The sequence below is a fragment of the Lemur catta genome, chromosome 8, assembly GCF_020740605.2.
Source record: "Lemur catta isolate mLemCat1 chromosome 8, mLemCat1.pri, whole genome shotgun sequence".
In the NCBI taxonomy this organism is placed as follows: Eukaryota; Metazoa; Chordata; class Mammalia; order Primates; family Lemuridae; genus Lemur; species Lemur catta.
In genome coordinates this window covers 19,143,476-19,171,403 of record NC_059135.1, presented here as the reverse complement: position 1 = coordinate 19,171,403, position 27,928 = coordinate 19,143,476, and the positions used below count along the sequence as shown (strand labels likewise).

The 27,928-nt window shown below is 38.3% G+C and overlaps 1 protein-coding gene across 1 annotated transcript in view; it reads left to right on the top strand.

Annotated features, from left to right (window-relative positions):
- The window catches only part of XRCC5 (X-ray repair cross complementing 5), an 84,614-nt gene that overhangs the window by 34,760 nt on the left and 21,926 nt on the right, over positions 1-27,928 (top strand). Inside the window, exons 14-16 of the mRNA XM_045559263.1 lie at positions 2,779-2,975; positions 10,907-11,000; positions 12,808-12,877. Coding sequence (XP_045415219.1) covers positions 2,779-2,975; positions 10,907-11,000; positions 12,808-12,877 — 361 coding nt within the window. The remainder of the gene's footprint in view (positions 1-2,778; positions 2,976-10,906; positions 11,001-12,807; positions 12,878-27,928) is intronic.

Here is a 27,928-nt window from a genome sequence, read left to right as displayed (position 1 = left end):
GACGTATGGATGACAACACTGTTTGAAAAGATTGCCTGGATTGTTTATACTGAGTGTCCAGAATGTTTTTCAGTAGGGAGGGTGGGCAGGATATTTATCCCTTGGTTGTTCTAGCTCTTTTCCAAAACATATCATTGTATATCACAGATAGGATCTTTAAGAGCATATGAGAGGTAGTCTGTTGTATTGGGTGTTTGATTACCGCTTACATCTTTAGGACTTTCTAAGCTGTTGAGATATTTTAATGAATTGAGGGAGAGCACTGTGAGTAAGATTATGCACAAAAAGGTTGGGGTCGATTCACAGAGTTTGGGACCATTTTGGTTTCCCCTTTTGCTTTACATTAAACAGGCTTGATGTTATTGATGCTCAAGAGAAAGTCAAGTGATTAGGAAAGAGGAAAGCAGGAGTCAAACTCTGAAATAAATCAATATACTACGGAGAAGGAAGTGTTGTGGTTGGTGGCTGAAAGCCAGAGGGGTAGCACGTGGAATTTCTAGAGGAAATTGGTACTTAAAACTTCAGGGTTTTCTGAATTTATGGGACATTGACTCTTGGATAATATTCACTATTAAACTTAAGTATCTTTTATGTATTTTTTATTATATTTTATTTTATTTTATTGAGATAGTCTTACTCCATCATCTGGGTAGAGAGCAGTGGCATCATGGTAGTTCACTGTATCCGCAAACTCCTGGGCTCAAGCAATCCTCCTGCCTCAGCCTCCCAAGTAGCTGGGACTACAAGTGCGTGCCACCATGCCCTGATAATATTTCTATTTTTAGTAGAGACGGGGTCTCACTGTTGCTCAGGCTGGTCTTGAACTCCTGAGCTCAAGCACTCCTCCCACCTTGGTCTCTCAGAGTGCTAGGATTATAGGCATGAGCCACTGGACCTGGCCTATTTTTTTTTAAAAATGGAAACTTCTAGCTCACATTTTCTTCGGTATAGGAAAAGAATCCGTGGGATAGTTTAAATCATATACGTTGTGATATGAAACAGTATTTTGAAATTACAGGAGCTATTCATTCAGCTCCCTGTTTTTTTTGTTTTTTTTTTTTTTGAGACAGGGTCTCACTATATTGTCCAGGCTGGCCCAAAATCTTGGGTTCAAGTGATTCTCCCACCTCAGCCTCCCAAGTAATTGGGACTATAGGCACACACCACCATGCCAAGCTAGTTTTTTCTTCAGAATTACTAATGTATAAGTTGTTTAAGAGTGGGAGTAATTGAATCCTTATTCTCCTACCTAATTTTGGAATTTATCAATGGAAAGAAAATATCAATGAACTGATAGTTTCATTTCATTTCTTCCTTTCATTTTTTTTTGTTTTTTAAATGCTTACCTTTCTATACTCCTTTTAGGGCATTACTTTTCTGGGCAGATATAAATACTGCCAAGGCCTGGGTCAGTAGAGTCAAGGTAGTGTAGGTGATTGAATGAAAGTGGCTTGTTGTGCAGACCTCCACTCACATGGGCAAACCTGCCCTGGCCTTGATCTTGGCCCTGCTCTTGGTGCTGCTTCCTGACACCTCTTGTCAACAACTAGAACTCTGGGAAAGAGCACTTTATTCCTTCAACCGGTATCTGTCAGGTGCTTATCATGTGCCAGGCCCTATTTTTAGTGTTTGGAATTCAACAGTAAAGAAGACAAGATCCCTGCTTTCCAGGAGGAGGCCTAGATTTAATAACAAGTAAATTAAAAAATGGATAAGGTAATTTTAGGTAATGATAAAGTAATAATAAAGGCTGTAAAAACATACAAAATAAGAGAAATGATTAAGAATGATCGGGTGGCAGGATGGGGTGGAGGCGCTACTTTATATACACTGTCAAGGAAGCCTCTCTGAGGATAGAATATGTGAGCAAAGACCAGATGAGATAAAAATGAGCCAACGCTGTCAAGGTCTAGGGAAAGGCAGAAGAGGCAGAGGGAGCATTAAGCCCAGGAGCTGAAAGCGGGATGAGCTTGGCATATGAGTGAGCAGGGTTGTCAGGGAGGGGGCAGTGGCCAGGTTGCTGTCAGTGAGGCAGAAAGGGCCACGTCATGTGGGACTTCCCAGGGTATGGTGAGGGTCTCATTCTCAGACCCCTTAACTATAGTGGGACAGTGGAAGGAGAAGCTGGGAGGCTGGGTGGGTGGTGACTGTGATAGGCCAGAGGAGAGGTGACGGGGCCCAGGCAAGAGTGGTAGCAGTGGGGAGCGGGAGAGGTGATAGAATCCTGGAGAAAAGTGCACACTCAGCACTCTTGGGAAGTCTGAAACAACTCAGTGCTCTCAGCTCTTTCTCCTTCCTGGGACTCACTGAGCACGAGCAGCCCCCCTTAGCCACCTGTTTCATCCACCTCACAGCATTTTCTAGGATGAAGTGAGAGAGAAAGCACAGTATGATTAAAGGAAGTAAAAAGATTGTAATGAAAAAGTTATAATCTCAGATTGTCAGAAGCTCTTAGAATTAGGTTTCTTAGGGGACCTTGCATATTCCCCAAGTAGTTAAAGCAACAGCTTCTTTTTATAAGGTGAAGCTCCTTTCCAAGAAGTCTACAGAAGATATTGCTGCTAGGCTTGGATGTGTTTTCACAATTGGTATTAGGCATTGCCAATGTCTTGCTTATAAAGGTGGTTCTAGGCCAACCCTCTTTGTTGTCTTGTACATACAATATGAATCACTTAGGCCTCCCAAACTGAAGATGGGGGATCCCTGATCAGAAAATATAAAGAAGCCATTTACAATGTCTCCATCTGTGTTTTAAAATCCTTGTACCTTTTCCAACAGTGCCTGCTGCACAGAGCTTTACATCCGCAGGAGCCTCTGCCCCCAATTCAGCAGCACATTTTAAATATGCTGGATCCCCCCACTGAGGTGACAGCAAAATGTCAGATTCCTCTCTCTAAAATAAAGACCCTTTTCCCTCTGACTGAAGCCATCAGGAAAAAGGATCAAGTAACTGCTCAGGATATTTTCCAAGACAAGTAAGTACTCGGTGGAGTTGTATTGAATGTTGGAGTACGTAAGATTGGTAATAGTTTTGGCCTGGCTCTGAAATCAGGTGTTGCATAGGGGTCTGTGGAATTAAAAGGGTGGAAGGAAGAAACTTGTGCCATTTGGCCCTAGCACTGAAATACTGATTTCTTATATCTGTCCATTGTAGTCATATTTTATCCTTGCTGTTCACCTGGAATTTGGAGCTACTTACTGGGTTGTTGACTTTTTGATCAGCTTCAGATTCTTGATGAATGATGTATAGGGAACCTAAGCAAAGTTTTTGAATATCTAAGGCTAAATTTTACCCTTTTTAAAGTGAGATGCTGAGGATGAGAGGAGAGTGTTGAAGATCATAGGTTTTTTTTGGTTGGGAGGTTAGATGTCAAGACTATCAATGAGATTTTTGGAGGAAAAGTAGAAAGGAGAGTGAAAAATCTAGCCCTTTTTAGCTGTTTTATTAGGTATCAGTGATGTAGTTGGTTATGCCATTTGCAAGATAATTGTAGTTTAAGGATTACAGAATGCTTTTCATGTAATCCTTAAATCAAGCTTTAAGTGGCTATTATGTATTTTCCTTCATCAGATTCTGTTCACAATCTGTAGCCATTTCCATTCAAAACAAAATAAAAACAACCCAGAAGATACTGTTCTTGATTATCCAGAATTATTTGGATATATAACATTGATTTTACCAGGTTTAGGTCAACTAGTTATTGATGACTTTTTTTCTCACACCAGAATAATCTATGTATTTCTTTAGGCTGCATTTTCAGACCTGGTTTTAGACCATGATTTTTTTTTTTTTATTCCCTCCTCACAGCTGTATCTTTATTGGCAAAGTTTATTATTTATAAATACCTCACTGGAAGAGTACTGAGTAATTTCCAGAAACCTTCACAAGTTTCTATAAATCATTGATTTAGAGAATTGTTGTCTAACTTGAATAGAAATATTTGTGTTTTCTGCAGCTTTCTAGAGGTTAACACTCTGAGCTTTGTCAGAATTTTAAAAAATGTACTGACAGATTGTATCATGTGTATTCCTGACACATTCTGGAGAGGTTTATATTCCTTTTTAGTCTATCATGCCTTCTTCTTTAAGGACATAGGAAGAGTGTCCCTAAAAATCCACTTTCTCTTCTCTGCTGTCCTCATCTGCCTGCATGCCTCTGGATTAGTGTTTCAGAACAATTCAATAAAAGTCTTTGGCCTTTTCTTCCCATGGTACCTTGCTCCAGGCTCACTGCAGTCACCGTGCTATTCTCTCTGTATGTATTAAAACTCTAGTTCATGATCTTGATTATCTTCTGGTGATGTGGGAAAGAAATGGGCCATTTCCCCCTCCTCCCTTTGATTAAAATGTAAATTAGCTGGTTAAAAAAACACACCACACAGATTCAGAAGGCTGTTGTTCTGTGATTTGATCCCTGCTGTGGATTACACCTTGGGCTCTAGTCCTGCCGCTTACTCTTCTGGAAGCTTGGGTGTGCTGAGCTCTTGTTCTTTCCTCCCGTAATGGTTTGCAACACAGCCAAATTATCTGCCTGGGGCCTGAGAATTATCTCACTCACACACACCTACACACACTCCTGTTCTATCCCCTTTCTTCTCAGAAATCTCAGTTTTTAAGAACGGTAGAAATGACGCACGTAGCAAATATTTGAGTGCCTCCTGTATACAAGAAGAATGCCTCAGTCATTCTTCCGCATGGTTCTTAAAACCCTCAATTTCTACAATAAGGGCTCCAATCGGTTTTAGAGGTAGTTCCCCTAAGGAAAAAAAAAAACCTGCTAACAATTAGTAGTATTTTTGTATGTATTCATCATCCCTGTATTCAGGGTACTTATTTTCAGTGGAGCGATGAGGGGAAGATTGAGGAGTTGACAAATGTCTGCTGAGGAAGTTTCATAGTCTTAAGACAAGAATCCTGAGCTGGGAATCACTAGTGTTCATTCCTACTTTGCCATTCTTGATCTGATTTTGGTTAAACAATTTTACCTTTATGAGATTTTCTCCATTTAAAAATAGCCTCCTCTCAAGAGATATTATAGCAATGAAATCACAGATATTAAAGCACTTCGAGCTATAGACGGATATGCTTCACTTATCAACAGGGATGCATTCTCAGAATCGCATCATTAGGCAATTTCATCATCATGTGAACATCATAGAGTGAATGTACTTATACAAACCTAGATGTTATAGCCCACTACACACCTAGGTTACAAACCTGTACAGCATGTTACTGTACTGATTACCATACATGCTTAATTGTAACAGAGTGATATTTTTGTATCTAAACATATCTAAAGATAGAAAAGGTAAGGTAATGCATTGCACTGTGATGTCATGATGGTCGCAGTGTCATTAGGCTATAGGAGTGTTTCAGCTCCATTATAATCTTATGGCACCACTGTTGTATATGCAATTTATCGTTGACTTATGTGGCACATGAATATATTAGAGGGAAGGTGATAGTCAAAACCTAAGGTAGTATCATTATCAGTAAAAACACTGAACATTTGAGAAGGTCTGATGTTCATCTTGGACCTGTTGAATATCTAGTGTTAGAAGTGATTTCTTCATTTCAAGCAGGTAAGAGCACTATTTGATATTGTAGTCCCAAAATATACTAAATATTACCCTTATCATATAAAAGTACTGCTTCCTTTAACGTAGATGTACATCCTTGAAATGAAAATATCATCTCTTGGACAAGGAACTTGCATGAGAACTAGGACACCTAGGGTCTAATCCTGCTTGCACAACTGATGCAGACATGGTCTTGAATTCTATTTGTCTCTATGCAGATAAGCTAAAGTTTTCTGCTCTTTCAAGTCTCCTGAGACTCCTCCCTGCATACTCTCAGCAGACAGCCTCACTTGGTAATGGTTAACACTTAAGACTCCAGAGTCAGCCAATGTGAGTTGGTCCTCTTGTTCTGCAGTGTGACTTGGGCATGGATTGCTCATGTTCTCTAAGCCTCAGCTTGTGCATGGGTAAAATAGGGATAGCAGGAATGTCTGTCTCGCAGGGTTTTCATGGGGGTAAATTGAGCCACATAATACGCTGTTCACTGTTGTATCCCTAGCACCCAACACAATGATTTTAAAAGGTCTAGTCATGTCCCTGGCACGTTAGTGATAATATTGATGATGATGGTGGTGGTGATGATTTCACAGAGAAAATAGAAGCCCATAAGGGGGAACTCCTCAATTTTCAGGCCCATGTTATCCAAAAACATATGTTTTTGCATGTGCCTTTACTTCCTTCTTTCCTCTCTCAGTGAAATAGGGCACCTCATCCTGTCTACAGCGAATCCCTTACCTGTGTCCTGGGATTCCTTTTTCTGTTTTATTCGATACCTTAGTCCACTAAGAATTTCTTCTCTTTCTATATTTTCAGCTTTTCCCTCTCTACCAGCTCCTTTCTTTCCTCATGTTAACATTCCGTTCATCTAAAACAAAATAAAATAGTGCCCCCCAGCTTTCTCCCTCTAATTACTACCTGTTACTAATTACTAATATAATTATTATCTTTCCTTCCAGAAGCCAGGTTATTGGAAGAACAGTCTACACTGCTTCTTTTCTTAGCTGCCATTCTCTTGGGCTTCTACCCCCACCACTTCCTTGAAACTCGCCTTCCAAAGGACACCAACCGCTCAGTTCACTTCAGCTGTGCAGTCCTTTTCTTTCCTGACTGCTCTGTAGCACTTGACATTGTCAACTATCTTTCTCTCTTGAAACTCGTGTACCTTCGTTAACTTTTGCTTCTCTAGACTTTGTTTTCTAAGTCTTTGGCGACTTCCTCTCAGATGCCTCTGGGGGCTGCTTTTGTTACCCCAACATTGAGTGTTGGTATTCTTTAGGACTTGTCCTCAGAAATAGCTGACATTTACTGAACACAAGTATGATGCTGAGAGCTTTACATGTGTTACCCTCTTGGCTTCACTTGGCCAGGTGGTTCTTTTATTGACCCCCACCCATCTTAAAGCTGAGGAGACTGAGAATTAGAGGAGATAAGGAACTTGCCCAGCATCACAGTTGGTAAGTGTTGGGGTAAGGATTTGAATGCCAGCAATCTGACTCCAGACTTTGCACTCATCCGTAATGCCATTTTGCCTTAGCAATCCAAAGGCAAGATCTTTTATTACTTCATATATGGGGCCTCAAAAACTACTAAATATCTATCTGTGGCCCAGATTTCCGTCCTATCCACTGGATAGCTTAAGTGTCTGTAGGTTCTTCAAGTTCAGAAATGACTTTGTCATCTTCTTTCTCCTTCCATGGTCCTTTCAAACCCTTCTTTATGCAATTGTTCCCTATTTCAGTGAATGATGCCTGATTTCCTAGGAGTCATCCATATCCATTTTACATTCCATATCTAGTTGGCTTACCAACTTGTATTAAAATTATCTCAAATCCATCCTTTTTGCTTCAGGCAATAGCATTGATTTTGGAGTCAGATTTGAATCTAAACCCAAGCATTTCCCCTTAATAGCAGCTGAAATTGGCAAGTCACTCAGTATCAAGTAGCAATACCAAATATCTGCCTTTCAGGAGGCTGGATAGGAAATGGTTACGAGTACAAAGTGAGTGCTGACCCCTTACTAACTGCGTGCTTTAGACAAGGGATTGAATTCTTTGGAGCCTTGGTTTGCTTATCTGTAAAAGGATACTGGTAATAGCTAACTCACAGGGCTGTTACAAAGTTTAACTGAGATGACTTAAATGTGCTTAGCATAGTGACTAGCACATGGTAAGCATTAAAAAGAAATGTCAGCTGTTACTGGCATCGTCCACTGCCAGTGATTCACCAAGCTAACCTCTTCACTGACTCCCCTCATTCCAGTCTTATCCCTTTCCAATCCATTCTACTACCTGAGTGACTTTTTAAGAAAACAAATCTGATCACATCACTCCTTTGCTTAAAATTCTTTTAAAGCAGTGATTCTTAATCTTGTGTGTGCACGCGCGCATGTGTGTGTGTGTATTTTTTTGTGTGTGTGTGTGTGTGTGTGTGTGTGTGTGTGTGTGTATTTGTGATGGACCTGTTTGATACAAAAGCTACGGACCCTCTCCCCAGAAAAATGCCCTAACATACCAAGTTTCGAAGTTTAGAATATAATTTGAGGTGGTTCACAGATTCTTTGATGTCATCTTTGGATTCCTGGTTAAAATCCCCTGCTTTGGTGGATTCCTATTATCCTCAGCATAAGATCAAACTTTGTTGAACAAATGAGAAAACCCAGATAAGCAGAAAGAAAAGAAGCATCTATCCATAATCCAGCTACCTAGAAAAAACCATTTTCTTTCCTCACATTTTTCATGCCTCATAATTTAATATTTTCTAGCTCCATCTCTCACCATTTCCTAGCTCGTACCTCATGCTCAAGCCTAATACAGCTGCTTGCTATCTTCCGAAAGGGATGTGCTGCCTATCACAGTATTTTGTTAATTGCCTGTTTATGTATTCATTTTTTTATTTGGCTGAACTTCTTAGAGGTGTTGATTATGTATTAATATTAATTTTGGTATATCTAGAGTTTAGAGTCTAGCTTTGTAGCTGACATATAATAAGTATTCAGTAAATGTTAGACTGAACAAATGAATTACAAAATTTATACATATTTGTGAAAGAAAATGAGAAAAGCAGAAAAAACAAATTACCTGTGGTCCTACCATCCAAATGCAGCACCTATTAAGATTTGTCAACTATGATCTTGTATGGAGAAATTTCTAGAGCTTAGATAGAAATCTAAGAATAGAAATTATGTATTCATAGATAATTTAGGGATGAGAGTCTTTACCCTTTCCCACTTCATGTATACATTATGAATTTAACATGTGCACAATTACTAATAATGCTGTTAAATGATTTGACCTGGAGAATATTAACCCTATTAAATTTTCACTATTTTTGCTTATTTCTGGGGCTGTTTTTATCCACCTGGTCTAGACAATTGGTGTATATGTCTCTTTATCCTTCCTTCCCTAGAATCTTATTTTGAAGGGCTTAAGAAATTCATAATACGCTGAAATTAAAAAAAAAATTCTCCATGTGATTCAAACGTGTATTCCAGCAGAACTTAGCATGGTACTTTGTGTAATGCTTCTTAATACTATTATCTAAGTTCATTTGTATTTTTGGAAAAGAACAATATGGTATTTCATCATAGTGTTCTCCTAAGGAGCAAACTGAAGTTGAGAGAGGATAGTAACTTACTAGACTCTAAACTCTAGATATGCAAAAGTTAATACACAGAGAACATCTTCAAGGTGTAAGATTCCAGGGCTAGTCTGTGCCAAAATTAAGACTAGCATCCAGGTCTTTAATCTCCAAATCTTCAGCAGTACCATGTTGTTGCCTGTTGCTTGGGAAGAACTGACAAAAGCTAACCAAAATGGATGACTGGGACCTTTTTTCTTTTTAACAGACTCAACTTCTAATGTTATTTTATTCTTCCTTGGGTTTGTGCATTTTTCTTCCATTTTTGCCGTGAAGGCTTTGTGTGTTTGTTTTTTAGTCTACTTGCAAGGAAAGAGCTCTGGATGACTTACCCCTTTTGATGTTTCCTGGTTCCCATCCTTCTGTCTTCCACTTACCTCTTCTGTACTTCCCAAAGGGAAAAAGGTTAGTGGTGAATGGGAAAGATGTCAAGCAATAAAACTTTTAATTTGTATATGTATGGCTGTGATGATTACTTTAGTTTTTTTGCCTACCTGTAAGAGAAGATTCATTATTGAAATACCGTTGAGGAAGCCAGCTTATGTCTTTTTTTCCTTTGCTTCATTTTTAAGATAACCTCTTCAAGTCTTGTCGTCTGGAGGTTGAGGTTTTGAGCAAAAAACCAACACATTTAGAAATACTAGTCTTGCAAGTCACTGAGAGAGATTTTAACCATTCTCACTACAAAAAAATGAAAGTATGTGAGGTAATGTTTATGCCACTCCACAAGTACACATATTTTAAAACCTGTTGTACATGATAAACACACAATTTTTATTAGTCATAAAATAATTAAAAAAATAAATAGTAGATATTGGTTACTAATTTCTGTTATCATTCAGCCATTTCATGATCGTTGCTTTTGTTCCAGATTGCTTATTTCTCTGGGATAAAAATCTTTATGTTCTGCATTTTAAGGGAGATTATGGGCGTAGTCTTTGGATTTGATTTTCTTCTCCTTTGCAATTAACTTGACCTCCTCTTGACTTTAAGGCAGGCTGTTAAAGCCAGCGTGTTCCTTGAGGCAAGATGTTTGATACACTTTCTCAGAGTCATCTTTCCCTTAGCACACTGATGCTTTGGGACTCCGTTAGCATATTGCCCAAAACAAAATTAAGTTTATAAAAGAACAAATTAAAAGGTTTTTTTGAAAGAGTTTTTTTTTTTAAATAGTTTAAGACTTCTCTAAGAGGAAGCTCTTGCATATTTAATTAAGGGTTGTCTAGTAAGTTTTGACAGTTGTAAGTAGAAGCTTATGAAGTTCTCATATACATGATGGAGAAGATGGGCTGTTAGACACAAAGATCTTCTTTGTACGTGGAAGGCTAATATCTATCAATTCTGAGACAGAAACTAGCAAATAATATCTGAAGTGTAAATGGATTTCTTACTTAAATGTTAAGTTTCCATTACCTGTGCTTGCAGTTTCATCCTTTGCAAGGATGTTGAGACGTGACTGCTAATTCTGATTTCTATACTGCCATGAAACAAAGGCAGGGCTGCTTCAGGTCGTGCTGTCAGGAGCCGTATGGCTGGGAAAGGGAGCCAGCCTGTTTGTAAAGAAGGACTAAGTGCAGCTGTTTATTTTTGATGCTTGAAAAATAAGTTAAAACTTTTTCCAACAGCCATTCTGTTTTTTTTTTTTGTGTTGTCTATTTTAAGAGGAAAAACACCATTTCTTTCTTTTCTAGTCATGAAGATGAACCCACTGCTAAAAAATGCAAGACTGAGGAAGGGGACGCCCGTTTTAATGTCTCCAGCCTGGCGGAAGGCGGCATCACCAGTGTAAGCAGAGCTTTTGCAGTGTGCTTCCCCCTTCTCAGGAAGGTTGGGGATTGGGGGAGATTGCATTATTTTTTGTTGGTCCATTCTTCTCTCTTTGAAATAAGATCATAACCGCTTTCTCTGGTCCTCTCTCTATATAAACCATAAAGGAGGCCTATCCTGTACTTCTTCCTTTCTTCCTTTAAGTAATTATTGTCATGAATTACCTATAGAATAACCTATATGATATATAGGATGTAGAGCTCTGTATAATCTAAAGAACATGAAACATCTCAATGTTGAGATTTTTTTGTAGAGATTTTGTTGTTGGCTTTATTTTGCAGCTTTCCATTTGGTCAAAATGATAGGATAATGAGGGTTAATATATAAGTCTTAATCTCCAAGCATTAATACATAAAATTTAAGTTAGTATAGGTCCATTTCTTTTCTAATATACAACCTTAGAACAGGATTCACAAGTTTAGGTTTTCTCCAAACTTAGTATCCTTTGACACCTAAGATCTTTATTTAATGAGAAGGTTTTTGGAGCTTGAAAATATTGCCTTATTTTAAGTGGCATCAGTTTGAATCAAGGAATCTTAAAAATTGTCCCTATTGGCCAGGCGTGGTGGGTCACTCCTGTAATCCTGACACTTTGGGAGGCCAAAGAGGGAGGATTGCTTGAGGCCAGAAGTTTGAGACCAGCATGGGCAATAGTGAGACCTCGTCTCTACAAAAAACAAAAAAAATTAGCTGGTTGTTGTGATGTGCGCCTGTAGCTCCGCTGCTCAGCAGGCTGAGGCAGGAGGGTTGCTTGAGCCCGGGAGTTTGAGGCTGCAGTGAGCTGTGATGTTGGCACTGCACTTCAGCCTGGGCAACAAAGTGAGACTCTGTCTCAAAAAGAAAAAATGTCCCTTATTACAAAATGTACTAGGAAGGATAGTCATAAGACATGCCTTTATTCACACCTCAAACAGAAATTCTCTCAGAAAAATTGAATGTCTGAAAAATGATTTGGATTTCATTTAGATTTTTTATATAGTAAAGGAAAAACAATCATGATTTCATTTGTTCTGAGAGCTTTTCTGTTTGCTACACAAGAGCAAACTGGAAACTTTGGTACATTTTGGGACCCCATTGTTCTCTTTCCTATGAGCTGGGTGGTACTTAGGCCCTGTCAGGGTTGGAACCAGCAGATTAAAGGCATAGGTATAATCAGAAAGGGCAGAGAGTTTCATCTTTAAAACTTTCCCACCCAGCCTACAGTAAATCTCTTTACATAATCTGCTTTTATTTTTTGATTATGTGTTCAACTTTGGGCATGTTTATATTATATGTTCTACCGAAAAATTTCAATGCCAAAAGGTCAGCAACAGTCCCTCAGAAAGGGTACGTCAGTGAATCAAGCATCAGGCTATTATTTCTCATGTCATCTTAGCGGGGCAAATGTATTCCGAACTGACCCCATACTGCAGAATCCTCCCCTTCCTAATTGGCTGAGTGTCAGGATGTACAGGCAGTCTGTAATTCCTAAAGCCTTTACGCTAGGCTGGCTGGTGGCTTAGGTTGTAATACTTTTCTGACCCTTCTAGAAAGAAATCAGCTTGCTTAAAGAAAAGTGAGTGAAAATACAGAGGGCAAGCTGTTTGACCACTGGAATCTGCTAGCTTTTAACAGAGCCCTGGAAATGAAAATGAACAGAAACAGCCTTCTCTTTGTCTTTGGTTTCATAAGAGTACATTTACTACATTAAGCCATCTTGTATTGCCTGGGGTGCTGCCAAAAAAAGACGTGACCTGCAGGTTTATTGTCTGTGGGTATATTCTAGGTTGGAAGCGTAAATCCTGCTGAAAACTTCCGTGTTTTAGTGAGACAGAAGAATGCCAGCTTTGAGGAAGGTAAGTGATATGCCGTTGGCTTTGCATGTAAGAGAAGGTATTTAGTTAAACTAACTGATTTAAAATCTGGATTAGTAAGTGTAGCCTTTTGTTGTAATGCATTCGACAGCATTTTCTTTTACTGATAGTCTTTGTGATTGTCCCTTGTTAGGGGGCCCCTGAGGTGACATTATGAGCACCTGAAGGTAAACTCAGCACAGATCTGCCAAACAGAGAACTAATTTGTATGTCTCCTTGTTAAGGAAACTGGGTCAGAACCTTGGAGCTTTTAGTTCTACTTAATTAAAGTTTTTTTGGATCTTGTGAGTAAACTTGTAGTAAAATATTTTCGTGTCATATCTTCCTATTTTCAGAGACAGAATTCTTGTTCCAGTTCTAAGAATTTGGGCCCGTTTATAGTAGTACCAGAAAGACCTTGCTGCTGCCCCTAAATTTGATCCTTCTCAAATTGACTACATCCTCGCTTTTTCTTTTTTTTTTTTTTTTTTATTTCAGCTCATCATGGGGGTACATAAGTTTAGGTCATATACATTGTCCATGTCCCGCCCATCCCCCCGAGTCAGAGTCCCAAGCGCGTCTGTTCTCATTCTCCAGACAGTGCGCCTGGCACTCATCATGTAGTCATACCTCCATCCCCTCCCCCCCCCCCACCTCCCCGGGTCTGCACCTTCAAGCATGATCATTCCCCAGAGGGTGTGCAACGCACTCGTCATGTAGGCATACACCCATCCCCTCCCCCCACCCCCCATCCCAGTCTGATATCCAATTGGTATCCTTCCCCAATGTACATTTAGGTGATGATCAGGGAAACCAGTTTTCTGGTGAGTACATGTGATGCTTGTTTTTCCATTCTTTGGATACTTCACTTAGTATAATGGGTTCCAGCTCTCTCCAGGAGAACCAAAGAGATGTCGTATCATCGTTATTTCTTATAGCTGAGTAGTACTCCATGGTATACATATACCACAGTTTACTAATCCATTCGTGGATTGATGGGCACTTGGGTTGTTTCCACATCTTTGTGATTGTGAATTGTGCTGCTATAAACATTCGGGTACAGGTGTCTTTGTTAATGAATGACTTTTGTTCTTCTGGGTATATGCCCAATAATGGGATTGCTGGATCAAATGGTTGGTCTACTTGAATCTGTTTAAGGTATCTCCATATTGCTTTCCATAGGGGTTGCACTAGTTTGCATTCCCACCAGCAGTGTATGAGTGTTCCTGTCTCTCCGCATCCACGCCAACATGTGTTGTTTTGGGATTTTTTGATAAAGGTCATTCTCACCGGAGTTAAGTGGTATCTCATTGTGGTTTTGATTTGCATTTCCCTGATGATTAGGGATGTTGAGCATTTTTTGATACGTTTTTTTGGCCATTCTTATGTCTTCTTTTGAAAAATTTCTATTCATGTCCTTTGCCCATTTTTTGATAGGATTGTTTGATTTTTTCTTGCTGATTTTCCTGAGTTCTAAATAGATTCTTGTTATCAGTCTTTTATCTGATGTGTAGTATGTGAAAATTTTTTCCCATTCTGTAGGCTGTCTGTTTATTTTCATGACTGTTTCTTTGGCTGTGCAGAAGCTTTTTAATTTAATCAGGTCCCATTCGTTTATTTTTGTTGTTGCTGCGATTGCCTTAGGGTTTTCTTCATAAATTCTTTGCCTAGGCCAATGTCTGTAAGAGTCTTTCCTACATTTTCTTCTAGAATTCTAATCGTTTCCCATTTAAGGTTTAAATCTGTTATCCACCGTGATTTGATTTTTGTGAGAGGTGAAATCTGTGGGTCCTGTTTTAGTCTTCTAATCAGAGGCACTCATATATGCCAATACCATTCAATCGGAGAACCAAATTAAGGACTCAATACCTTTCAAAATAGCAACAAAGAAAATAAAATATCTAGGAATATATTTAACTAAAGAGGTAAAGGACCTCTATAAAGAGAACTATGAAACGCTAAGGAAGGAAATTGCAGAACACGTAAATAAGTGGAAATCCATACCATGCTCATGGATTGGAAGAATTAACATCGTTAAAATGTCTGTACTACCCAAAGTAATCTATAGATTCAATGCAATTCCTATTAAATTACCAACATCATTTTTCACAGATTTAGAGAAAATAATTATACACTTTGTATGGAATCAGAGAAGACCCCATATAGCAAAAGCAATCTTAAGCAATAAAAACAAAATGGGAGGTATTGATTTGCCAGACTTCAAACTATACTACAAAGCTGTGGTGCTTAAAACTGCTTGGTATTGGCACAAGGGCAGGGACACAGACCAGTGGAACAGAACAGAAAACCCAAATATAAAACCATCCTCATATAACCATCTAATCTTTGACAAAATAGACAAAAACATACTCTGGGGACAAGAGTCCCTATTCAATAAATGGTGCTGGGAAAACTGGATAGCCTCGCTTTTTCTTATCACATATTACCTAGAATTCCATTTAGACTGTGCTTAATATCATAGCAGCTTCCCAGGGTAGACAGAAGGGTCTACGACTAACATTCCTTCACTTGATTCCATTCAGGGTCCTGTTCATTTATCCTTTGAACAGTGGCAACTGGCAGTTGTTAATCCTGCAAGTTTGTGTATACAGTATTGCATTCATTATTGCTGGCCCATGTCAGGCCTTTCTGTGTGCTGCCTTCTATGTGTGTGAGTGTTTATGCGTGCACAGAACTTTCTCTTCCAACATCTTGGCATGTTAGGGGAAAAAGTAATTCTTAAGTGTCGAGAAACCCTGCTGCCTAACATAGGTCTAAGGTACTTTACTACTTAGAGTTTGGGAGTCCTGGCGAGACACCCAGACTGACTGTGCTATTGCCCAAGAGGCAAATGTGACCAGCTGAGCCTGCAGAGCATACAGTCAACCAGGCCAAATCCCATCGGCAGGAATGCCGAAGGCCAAGCACATGAGAATTTCCTGAGGAAGACCAGCTTCATCATCATGGTAATGTGCAGTCTTTTAAGTGGGGTGTGTATGTTTTGTGTTTTGAGACGGAAAAAGAGCTTTTTGCCCTGCTAAGGGTTTGCATATAAGAGAAAAGCTTTTGAGTTTTCCCAAAACAAAACTTCATCTAAATAGAAGAGGGAAATCTAAAATTCTAAGTGATAGTTTTCCAGAAGGATTGGTAGAAACAGTACTTTAGAATTACCCTCTTTCATGCATTGGGGTGATCAAAAGAGACTTCCCACCGCGTTGTGCCTTTGCTGTTATCTATTTAGCTGTATATTATGACTATGTGTTTGGAAGGGGACAGAGATAACTGCTGTGACAAGTCAACAAACTCTGTCTCATGATTACTGTGTTTTTTGAAGGAAGATTGAGACCTCCTTAGCTTGTGGTTGTATGTTGCCATTACCTCGGCCAGTCCAAGTCCAAGTTCCTCCCTTTGGAAGTGGTTAGTCTCCCAGGTTGCTGTAGGCATGGTCTTTTCAGGGACTAAACCTAGGTGTCATAAACATTATATAGTAGCCACTAGTTATCTTGTATCTCCTATGTGCAAGACATTGTGCTAGCACTTTGTTATATTCGTTATTTATCCCACATAGCAGTCCTGCAAAGTCATGTGAAGAAGTAGAGAAAAGTTAGAGCTTTAACAGCTGGTGGTAGAATTTTCTGAAAGAGAGAGTTATTTTTATTGGGAAGATACTTTGATAAGTGTTTAGGGTAGAGAATGAGTCTCTGTCTCCAGGCTTGGAAATTGGCCAGTGCTGAGGCTTCAGGGGTTTGGGGGAATTCTGTAGCACCATAGAAGTAGAAAAAGGGGAGCTACTTCAGGAGAGGAAGGGATGAGGAGAAGAGCTAAGAGGAAGGGAGTGAATTTACACACGGCACAGCCTTATGCCAACTCATGACTACAAGTACTCAGTGTCAGTGACACTATGGAAATGCTAGGTTTAAGTGCTCTATTTGGGGAAGCTGGAAGAGGCAGAATTTGGCATCTGGCATTACTTCACACAGAGCAGAGAAAGCACCTGGAAACACAGGAAGCCAGAGTCAGAAGAGACCGTGAGAGTAAATTCCTGAGAATTTGCTCACATCCTAGGAAAACATGGTTTTCCCCAGGCCATGGGATTGGGGGTTTGAAGCAGTTTGATAAAATAATGAGGACAAGTGGACCCTAGATGGCAAATAAGTTACAAGAAGTATTTTGTGGATGGAAAAACTAAAATTAGATGAGCTTCCCCCAAATCACGCAGGGATTCAAACCCATGTCTCTTTCAAATACTGGATTTTTCTCCTTAGCCACACTGTGTCTCCTGATTCCTAATGCCATCCTTTCCTATACTTGTAAAAAACATTATAAGGTCATGTATCTAAAACCTTGTGCCTATAGATAGGACTTTTGATGTGTAGACTGTCCTTTTACATTGAATGTGACTTTGAGTCCCAGCACGTTGCTAGCATTTTGATGGTGGCTGTCCCTCTGTATCTACATCTAGGACTTGGTGAATCAAAGCTCTTCAGTGACGGCACAAAAACCAGACTTTCCACAGAGCTGTCAAAAAACGGGACTGCCTGCTTGTTAGCAACTGGTTCTGCCTTGTGGTTCTAACTTGGCTTCCCTTGTCTCCCTCCTCCCTTCTTGCTTCCAGCTCCAGAATTTTTGTCTCTCTGTTCCTTGTCCTGCCTTTGTTCCTCTGCTTGGGAATCTTTTTATTAAGGCTCTTTGTAAGCCAAGACTCAATACCCTTACAAGCCCAAAGAGTATTCCCTTGAGTACTCCCTCCAAATTTTAAGCTGTTTCCCTAGTAGTGATCTTCTCTTTGGGAGATCCCTGTCCAGGGTGGGGAGAGGGGAAGCCCTTCCCTTTTCTCCAGTTTATCTATATTTTCAATTCAGTTGCCAAAAGTGTGATCAACAATAGATAGTTGGTAAGATGGTTTTATCCTTAGGTAAAACTTGGCTATTTCACCTATTGTTATAAACTAAAATATGAATGTAGTTACTTTCTGTGGGGCCTGATAGTAGCGTAGTCAAACCGAGACAGTACCGTGATCTTCTCCCCTGACATCGGCAGTCTGCAGTAGGCAGCTACCCATTTTCTTACCTTCTAGTTTTCAGTACTCAGGATGTTTCTCATTCTAAGCTTATTGGCAGAGAGGAGATAACTAACGCTCTGAAGCCAGGAAAGTGTTCTTCCTGGCTGCCATGCTTCTGCGAGCTGTCCTTGATTCTCTCTCGGGTGCCCTTCTTTTTCCAGTCCCTTTCCTCCTCCCTCCCTACCCACCCGCCATTCTGTCACCACAGTGTTACAGTAGAAAAATTCTCACCCGTCTATCAATTGTGAGAGTAGGGTTGTTTCCCTGCATACGCTGTTCATGACGCATCACTGCCGTCATCTGTGATCTGTGGCTGTGGGTGCCATGGAGTCCGCAGTGGCTGCTCACACTGAGTTTATCCACTTACTAGGACATTCTCCTCAGCCAATCAGCAGAGCTGCTGAGGAGAAACAGTCTTAACTTCTAACTCCCAAGGAGTTGAATTCCCAACTCCTTGCCTTTTCCCTGCTTTTACTTAGGAAGAATGCTGAAATGGTCAAAAGAGAGCAAATTGGAGAAGGAAAAGCCACATTACTTTAATCCTCCAAATTAGTCTGAATTTATAAATTCCTGCTGAGTATGGGGCATTATGTAAAATAGCTTGAATGTCCCTGGTGTGTCCAAAACAGATTCTTTCAGGACCTTAAGAGCCAGAAAAGGTGGATAGATGAGAACAGATAAAAGGATGGAATGTGACTTATTTTATACTAAGATGATTCTCTCTTTCATGGGCCTTGTCTTTGCCACTTAGATTATAGGCTCTATATTAGGCTTCTGCATAGTGACAGGGTGGCAGAACTCCCTTCCACCCAATTGAATTCACATGAACATGACTGGGTTTAAAAAAAACACACACCTGTCAAGAGAAGACATCCTAAGTAGAAATGGCACAGACCCCCAAACAGCTGGAATTTTAACAGTAGATTTATGTGCAAGTGAACAGTAATGTGCACTTGTCTGTTTGATTAGAAGATGATCAATTTAATCTGTGGCTGCTGAAGCATTTAATTTCTCTCATTTTTCCCCTCCTTTCACTTCGTTTGGATCACATCTCATCCTCAAGTCTTTTTGCCTTTGTTCTCCAACCTACCTTATTGTCATTCATCAAAAACAGTGTTTCAATTTTAAAAGAGATTTCCAAAAATTCAAGTCCTTCCAGCACTAGATAGAATAGGGTACAGTTAGTAATAAAATGATATTATTCATCAAAGCCAAATAGACAATTTTTTTCAATTGTGTTTTTGTCGGTTATAACAATATCCTGTTTGCACAGCAGTTTACTTACATAGATTATGTGATTTTCTACCATGAGTTAAGTCCTACCAGAGTTGGGGAACCTGCGGCCTTCTGATTTGAAGATTGTTCTTTTTTAAGCACCAAAAGAGATGAGAAAAGCTTCATCTTTCTCTGCTGCACCCCTTTTAAGAAAAGGGTTTGTTCTGTGAAATTTGGATTCAGTCAGAAGGCCGCCCTTAAAGACCTAGAAGGCCACATTTCACCTTAAGGCCTCAAGTTCCCTGCCTCAGCCTGTGGATCCTCGAGAATTGTGATCAAGGAGAAATTTCCCATATGTGTATGTTTTCTTTTTTTAATTGGCCCTGATTTATGTAATCTTGGATATGAATTATGTAACTATCATAGCCTTGTTCAAATAAAGATAAGAAGATAAAAATATGGCCTGTATCTAAACAGAGCTGGTAAATTTAAGAAAAATAAATTTTGTCAAATACCTTAAAAATCTTAACAATACTAAATACGAACAGTGGCTAAAATTTTAAACATCTTTAGCCCTATAAAAGTTTTTTTTAACAATTTGACATACTTTCTTAGTGCTTTCCCAGATTAGTACTGATGCATCTCATCATGAGAGAAAATCCATGATTAAGGATTTTAGAGGTTTAATCTGTACTTCATATTTTTTATTACATATCTCACATTTTCTTCACTGGATTCCTTTTTTGACTTGTTTTAAATTGTTAAACCGCAGAACTTGATGATCCAGCCTTATTTTATGCCTTGTTTATCAAGACTAGTCTCATTCTAACACAAAAATCAGTCTGTTTGGAATTGTGGAGGGATCCATACAGGTACCTTAAGTGATACGTTATTACTCAACATGGTAATTACACATCAGTGGGCCTTTAGGATCTTGTTCATCTTCTGCGTGGGTGCACTGGAGCCCAGAGTAGTTAAGATGGCTTTCCGCAGATTATTGCAAATGTGTGGAAGACACTGGATCAAATTCCAGAGAGCCAGTTCTTGGCCTCTTGGGGCTTAAACTTCTGCATTTGTTGCATAGATTTCATTAGATGGCATAGCAGTACCTTGAAGTTTACATTTTAATATTATAAAACTCCTCAGCCAAATAATTAAAATGAAAGCATTGAAATAAAGATGAAAGGAAAAAATAAAGAAGACATGACATAGAAACCAAAGACCATAATATGCACATAACCATTTTTATATTAAGTGTATTTGTTTTTCAGCAACTCTCCCTAAAAGGCTTCCATCCATTCTTATTCAGCTTCTAAAATCCTTTCAAGTTCCTGTCAATCTGTGTATCAGAATATCCCTAATTACAGGGTATGGCTCTTGTAAAATGTAGCCTAGCTGTCCATTAAGAAAGAAAGACAACTGGTAGCATAAAATTGAAAGCATCTTTGCTATAGTTATGTTCTCAGTGCTTGGATTTCTTCCCGAGAGCATTAAAGGAAGTCTATATGTAATATATGATGGGTTCCTATTTTCTCCCAGTGTTTTGTTTTTTTATGCTACATAGTAAAGTTGCTTGCCTTAAACCTGCTGAGTAATTTTTCTCTTTTTATGTTAAAAGTGGAAAGGATATTTTTCCCTCTAGCTGAAAATGTGGAATGCTTGAATGCTGTCCCAGCGTCAAAATAAGTAGAAGAGCCCAAGTCCATTTAAGGCTGCATTTAACATACTGAACCGTTGGCTTGCACTGATGGCCTGGACCACCATCGGGGCAACAGCAAAGTGCTCACAATCAGCTCTGATGGAAACAGAGAATTCATGTGTGCTTAGGAGAAAGGGTATGTCATCCAACTTGCTGTTAAGAGTTTGTCCTTGCAGTAACTGCTCATGAGTATGATTTGTGAGGCAGAGAGCGGTTCAAGTACTTACTCATGGCAGTTTGGTTCTTTCCCTCTGCCTCCTATAAATTCTGCAGTTCTTCCTTCTGTGGTACATCATTGTCATGCAGGGCATTGCACTTCGTTCTCCTTAATATTGGGCTGTCTTCAAGATTGCTTCGTAAGCCCAGCTGGTTGAAAAAGGAAACTGATTTCAGATTGTGCTGATGTGCAAACTGCTTTAATCAATGACTTAAAGTGACTGCTGGTGGCAAACAACAGAAGCTCTTAACCAATTAGGATGTTTAGGAAAAGATGTTGGGCTTTTGTTAAAATAGTCACTAATCAGCTAAAATGTGTTAACAGGAGCCTAGAAACAGCTTGGAGCTCTACTTAAATGTAATAAAAGTGTTTTGTCCTCCCCTTTCAAATTGCAAGCCCAAGGCAAAAAATATGCTGACACAGAAAACAGTGGCAAGTATAATTTGGTTCAGTTAGTCCTATTAGATCCCTGTATGTCTACATAAAACCTTAAAAAAATGGCATGCTTGCTTCTTTGGCTAGAAAAAGGAAGGGGGTTTGATTCCAATATAGAACACAGTTTCAGCAGGGCTTGAGACTATTACCAGCAATAGATGTCTTCGGAAACAAGAGAAAAATTAGTTTTTTTGTTATCAGTTTCCTTATGGACAGTTGTAGAAAAATCTTCAGTTAGTCGTTATGATTAAAGGTCCATTTTTGTTTTCCTTTGTCAGATTAAACTGCTGAAATCCTGTAATTATCTCTTTATATCTTGCAGCAGTAATGAGGTTCAGCCATAACACTCAGGATAGTCACTGTATTTCATTGGTAGGCCATTGGAGTCAGGAGCCTTTGCTTATATGAGAACTGCCTTTTATAATTCCCTTGCCCTTGGAATCGAATAATGTTTTCTTGGGGCATTGAGGGTAAGATTTGCTGTCTAAGCTTTAATAGTTATTCTATAGTAGAAGCATCTAGTGTCTCCCTCCTGTCTGTGGTAAACTTCCACAAGTCTCATCTTAGATAAGTTGCACTCATTAATTCCAGTTTTTTAGTCTCTATTGAAGTAAAATTTTCCACTATAAAATGTACTGGTAAGTATTATACAATTTGGTGATCTTTTGTAAATTTATAGGGCTGTATAATCATCACCACAATTCAGCTAAAGGACATTTCCCTCACCTCAAAAAGTTCCCCATTCCTGTTTATACTCAATTCTTGCTTCTGCCGCTTTCTGTCTCTATGGATTTGCTCATTCTAGAAATTTCACAAAAGTGAAATTGCTTAATATACAGTCTTTTTGCATTTGCTTCTTTCACTTAGCATGTATTTGAGGTTTATCCCTATAGGTATATCAGTAGTTCATTTCTTTTTATGGGTGAATAATATCCCATTCATGGGTATGCCACATTTTGTTTATTTATTCACCAGCTGATGGGCCTTTGGATTGTTTCCACTTTAAGGCTTTTATAAATAGTGTTGCCAGGAACATTTGCATGCAAGTCTTTGTATGTTTTTGTTTTTCTTGGGTAGGAGTGGAATTGCTGGGCCATATGGGAAGTTCCACTTTTTCAGAAACAGCCAAATTCTTTTCAAAAGTGGCTCACTAGTTTCCATCCCCACCAGCAACATATGAGGATTCCAATTTCTTCACATATTTAATAACACTGGTGGTGTCAGCTATTTGAGTGGCAGTGTTTGAGTTTTTTCATTGTGGTTTTGATTTGCAGTTCTTAAAAAACTAAGGATTTTTTTCATATGCTTATTAGCCATTCATGTATGTTCTTTGGTGAAATGTCTCTTCATATCTTTTGACTCGTTTTTAATTGGATTGTCTTATTACTGAGATGTAGAGAGTTCTGTATATATTCTGAATACAAGTCTTTTATCAGATATGTGGCTTTCACATATTTTCTGCCACTCTGTGGCTTTTGTTTTTTTTTTTTTAATACTGTCTTTTGAAGGGTAAAGTTCTTGATTTTGATTAAGTCTAGTTTATCATTTTTTTCTTTTATGGGTTGTCGTTTTAGTGTCATATATATAAGAAATCTTTGCCTAGCCCAAGTCACAGAGATTTTCTCCTGTATTTTCTTCTGAGAGTTTTCTTTAGTTGATTTTTGTGAATGAGTATGAGGTAAGGTCCAGGTTCATTGTTTTACCTGGGGATAACCAATTGTCCCAGCATCATTTGTTGAAAAGACTGACCTTTTCCCATCAAATTGCCTTGGCACATTTGTTGAAAATCAATTGACCATAAATTTAAGGATTTATTTCTTCAGTTCTGTTAACATTGATTTATATGTCTATCTTTCCCTCATACACTGTCTTGGTTACTATAACTTTATTGCAAGTTTTGAAATCATGTAATAGAAGTCCTCCAACTTAGTTGTCTAAAATTGTTTAGGCTACTCTAGGTCCTTTGCATTTCCATAGAAATTTTAGGATCAGCTTTCAATTTAGGGATTGCAATGAGTATATAAGAATAATTAAGGGAGAATTGCCATCTTAACAATATTGAGTTTTCTAATCCATGAACATTGACTATTTCTCTATTTATTTAGATCTTGTTTACTTTCCATCATGTTTTATAGTTTTTAGTTTACAAGTCTTATACTTTGTTAAATTTACTGCCAAGTATTTTATTCTTTTTGATGCTGTTGTGAATGGAATTACTTTTTTAATTTTATTTTTGGATTGTTTGTTGCTAGTATAGAGAGCTGTGATTGCTTTTTGTTTATTGATTTTATATCCTGGAACCTTATTAAACTTATTTTTTAGTTGTAGTAGTTCTTTTATGTATATACTTCTTAGGATTTTCTACATACAGGATCACGTTGTCTACAAATAAAGAAAGTTTTACTTCTTCCTTTATAGCTTATATGCCTTTTTTTTTTTTTGATACGGAGTCTCACTCTGTTGCCCCAAGTAGAGTGCAGTGATGTCATTGTAGCTCACTGCAACCTCCAACCCCTAGGTTTAAGTGGTCCGTCTGCCTCAGCCTCCTGAATAGCTGGGACTACAGGCGCACACCAGAGCACCTGGCTAATCTTTCTATTTTTAGTAGAGATGGGGTCTAACTCTGTTGCTCAGGCTGGTCTTGACCTCCTGAGCTCAAACAATCCTCCCTTCTTAGCCTCCCAGAGTGCTAGAATTACAGGCATGAGCTACCCCACCCTGCCAGTTATATGCCTTTAATCTCTTTTTCTTGATGGTACTGCTTGAAATTTCCAGTGCAGTGTTGAATAGAAATGATGGGTGAACATCCTTGCCTTGTTCCTGATCTGAGGAGGAAAACTTTGACTTTCAGCATTACTATGATGTTAGTTTTAAGTTTTTCCCAGATTCTCTTTGTCAGCTTGAGGAAGTTTCCTTCCATTTCTAGTTGGTTGAGAGTTTTTATTATGAATCGGTTTTGAGTTTTGTCAGATGCATTTTCTGTATCTATTGAGACTACTGTGTGGTTTTTATTCTTCTGTTAATATGGTATATCATATCAATTGATTTTTAAATATTTACTCAACCTTGAATTTCAGGAATAAATTCCAGTTAATCATAGTATAAAATCTTTTTTATATGTCCTGGATTCATTTTGGTAATGTTGTGGTTTGACTATGCGCGTCAAAGTTCATGTGCTAGAACCTTAATTCACATTGTAAGAATGTTGAGAGTTGGAACCTTTAAGGGTTGATTAGGTCTTGGGGGCACCACCCTCATGAATGGATTAAGGCCATTATTGCAGGAGTCTGTTAGTTGTAGAAAGGATAAGTTCAGCCCAGTTTCCTCTCTCTGTCTCTGGCTTGCTTCTGCCTTCCACTCAGGGGTGGAATGACCCCTGCCAGATGCTGACACCATGCTCTTAGACTCCGCAGCCTCCAGAACTGTGAGCTAAATACATATCTATTCTTTGTAAATTACCCAGCCTCAGGTATTCTATTATAACAGCACAAAACTGACCAAGAGAGCTAATACTTTGTTAGGATTTTTGTGTATATGTTCATGAGGGACATTTGTTTGTATTTTTTTTTAATGTCTTTGTCTGGCTTTGGCAACAAAGAAATACTGGACTCATAAAATGAGTTAGGAGGTTTCCTTTCCTTTTCTTTGGGATTGTTACTATTTCTCCTTTACGTATTTGATAGACTTTACCAGTGAAGCCATCTGGGCCTCGGTTCTTTGTGGGAAGCTTTTTAATACTAATTTGATTTTTTAACTTACAGATCTACTTGGAGTTTTTATTGCTGCTTGAATCAATTTTGGTCATTTGTATCTTTGTAAGAATTTGTCCATTTCATCCGAGTTCTCTAATTTGTTGGCATGACATGTTTCATATTATTATTCCCTTATGATATTTTTGAGATCTATTGCCTATTCCTGATTTGGGGGTTTTGTATCTTTTTCTTGGTCTGTCTAGATAAAGGCTTATTGATTTTATCTTTTTGAGATCCTAGCTTTTAGTTAGTTTTATTGATTTTCTTTATTATCATTCTCTATTTAATTAGTTTCTGCTCTGATCTTTGTTCGTTCCTTCCTTCTGCTTGTTTTGGATAATTTGCTCTTCTTTTTTGTTTCTTAAGGTAGAAGCTTAGATTATTGATTTGAAACCTCTTTTATAATATTGGCATTTAAGGCTATACATTTACTTTTAAGTAGTACTTTATCTGCACACCATAAATTGTGATATGTTATGTTTTTGTTTTCATTCAGTTCACATATTTTCCAATGTCTTTTGTGATTATTTCTTTGACACTTGGGTTATTTAGAAGTATATTTTTCATTTCCAAATACTGAGTTTTCCAAATTTCTTTCTGTTGTTGATTTTTAATTTAATTCTGTTGTAATTGGGGAACATATTTTGAATAGCTTTAATCCTTTTAAATTTATTGAGACTCGTTCTGATGCCTAGCATAGACTGTTCTGACAAATGTTCCCTGTGGCCTTAAAAAGGACAGGTATTCTGCTGTTGTTAGGTCAACTGTAAATATCAGTTTAGGTCAGTTTAGTTGATAGTTTGTTGACATCTATGTCTTTGTTGATTTTCTGTCTAGTTGTTTTCCATGATGTTCTGAGTATTAAAAGTTGCTTACCTTGAGATCCTATGTGCTAGTGAGACCTTTATATTTTTTGCCTCACCTAGCTAACTTAGCTGGGCCAAGAGATTCAACTGAATTTATACAGAGGACCGTTCAGATAATAAGTGTACTGTTTAGTTTATTAGATAGATAGATACATACATACATACAGGGTCTTGCTCTGTGTCCCAGGCTAGAGTGCAGTGATGACATCATAGCTCACTGCAGCCTCAAACTCCTGGATTCAAGTGCTCCTCCCACCCCAGCCTCCTGAGTAGCTGGGACTAGAGGCATGCGCCCAGGTAATTTTTAAAAAATTTATTTAGAGACGGGCTCTCACTATGTTGCCTAGGCTGATCTCAAACTCCTGGCCTCAAGTAATCTACCCACCTCAGCCTCCTGAGTAGCTAGGATTACAAGTGTGAGCCATTACACCCAGCTAAAGTGTATTTTATATAAAAGTCTTCAAGTATTGAAGTTCTAAGAAAAATAAACTTAGATACATGTATGCAAGATTGTGTTTGTGTTTTGGGAATCTTTTGTTTCTTGGGAAGAATTCCTTTATATTAGTAGAGGATAAGCTTACTCAGTACAGAAAAAATTGTGTAGATTTAAGCAACTTGTTAGAGCAGAAGGTGATTTGTTGTGAGAAATGAAAGTTAATTTTAGTGGCAATAGTTATTTTGATATATTAAGTCTTAGATCAATATTTATAGATTTGGAAAAATTTTAGGTTCATTATTTCATTTGTTTCTTCTTTTGTGCCATTTTTCTCAAGCATGTGATTATTTTGTTTGATTCATTACTTGTCTCGTACACTGAGAGGAAAATATATATGCAATAACTAAGGTTGGATTATCCATAATTTGCCCCATTTCTAATTACTCTTCGATGGACTGTGATAAAGCCAGCAAGACTTAGAATTGGAATTTTAAATATGTAGGATTATAAGGAACATAGAATCCACAAACCAAAGATAAGATTTGCCTACAGCAAATCTGCTTCAAATTGGTAGACTTTCATGAGGACAGCAGATGAAATGAAATTGTTTCTAAGGTCCTTTGTACCTCTACTCTTTAAGTATATGGATAATAAACAGAAAGAGCAAGGTATATGGTGTAGAAAGAATAAAACAAAAAAGAAATAAAAAGATCAATGAAATAGAAGTATTCTGAGTATCACCATCAGTAAATGTGAACCTATGAAAATGTCTTCCCATTTAGAATTCACTGGAAAGAGAAACAATTGTTTATTGTCTGCTTACACTACAGTCTCTTATATGTTTCACGATGATTTAGTATTCCTTGGGCTTTTCCTCATTAAAAAAATAAGTATATGCTCATGTTTGTTCATGGTATTGCCTTCACAAAAATGTCCATTCTTCTCTGTCATCCCTAAACCCCACTCTAAAGAGATGCCCATGATTTGAGAACCAGTGTATCTTTGGGTACCAATGTTTGGCTGTAGTTTCACTAAACTATGATGCATTGTCATAAACGCTACTGCTAATCTACCATCAGTAAAACGAAGTGACCGCCATCTGTTTCGATGTTCTCTGAGTATTGCTGGCTAGTAGTAGTTTTTGGTTTCTCTTGTCGACTTTAACAAAACAGTACTTAGGAGTAGTAAGAGTTTGAATTTTTGATTTACAGCAGATTTACTTCTCTGGTTCTTTGGATCAATTCTTAAGTCTTAGCCCCTTCAAAGAAGTAGAGAAATATAACATTTCTGTATTTTGAACTCTAGAATATTATAAAACTTTCTTTATAAAACCAGAAAAGGAGAGAGGGGAGAAAATGAAAGGGAAAAAAAG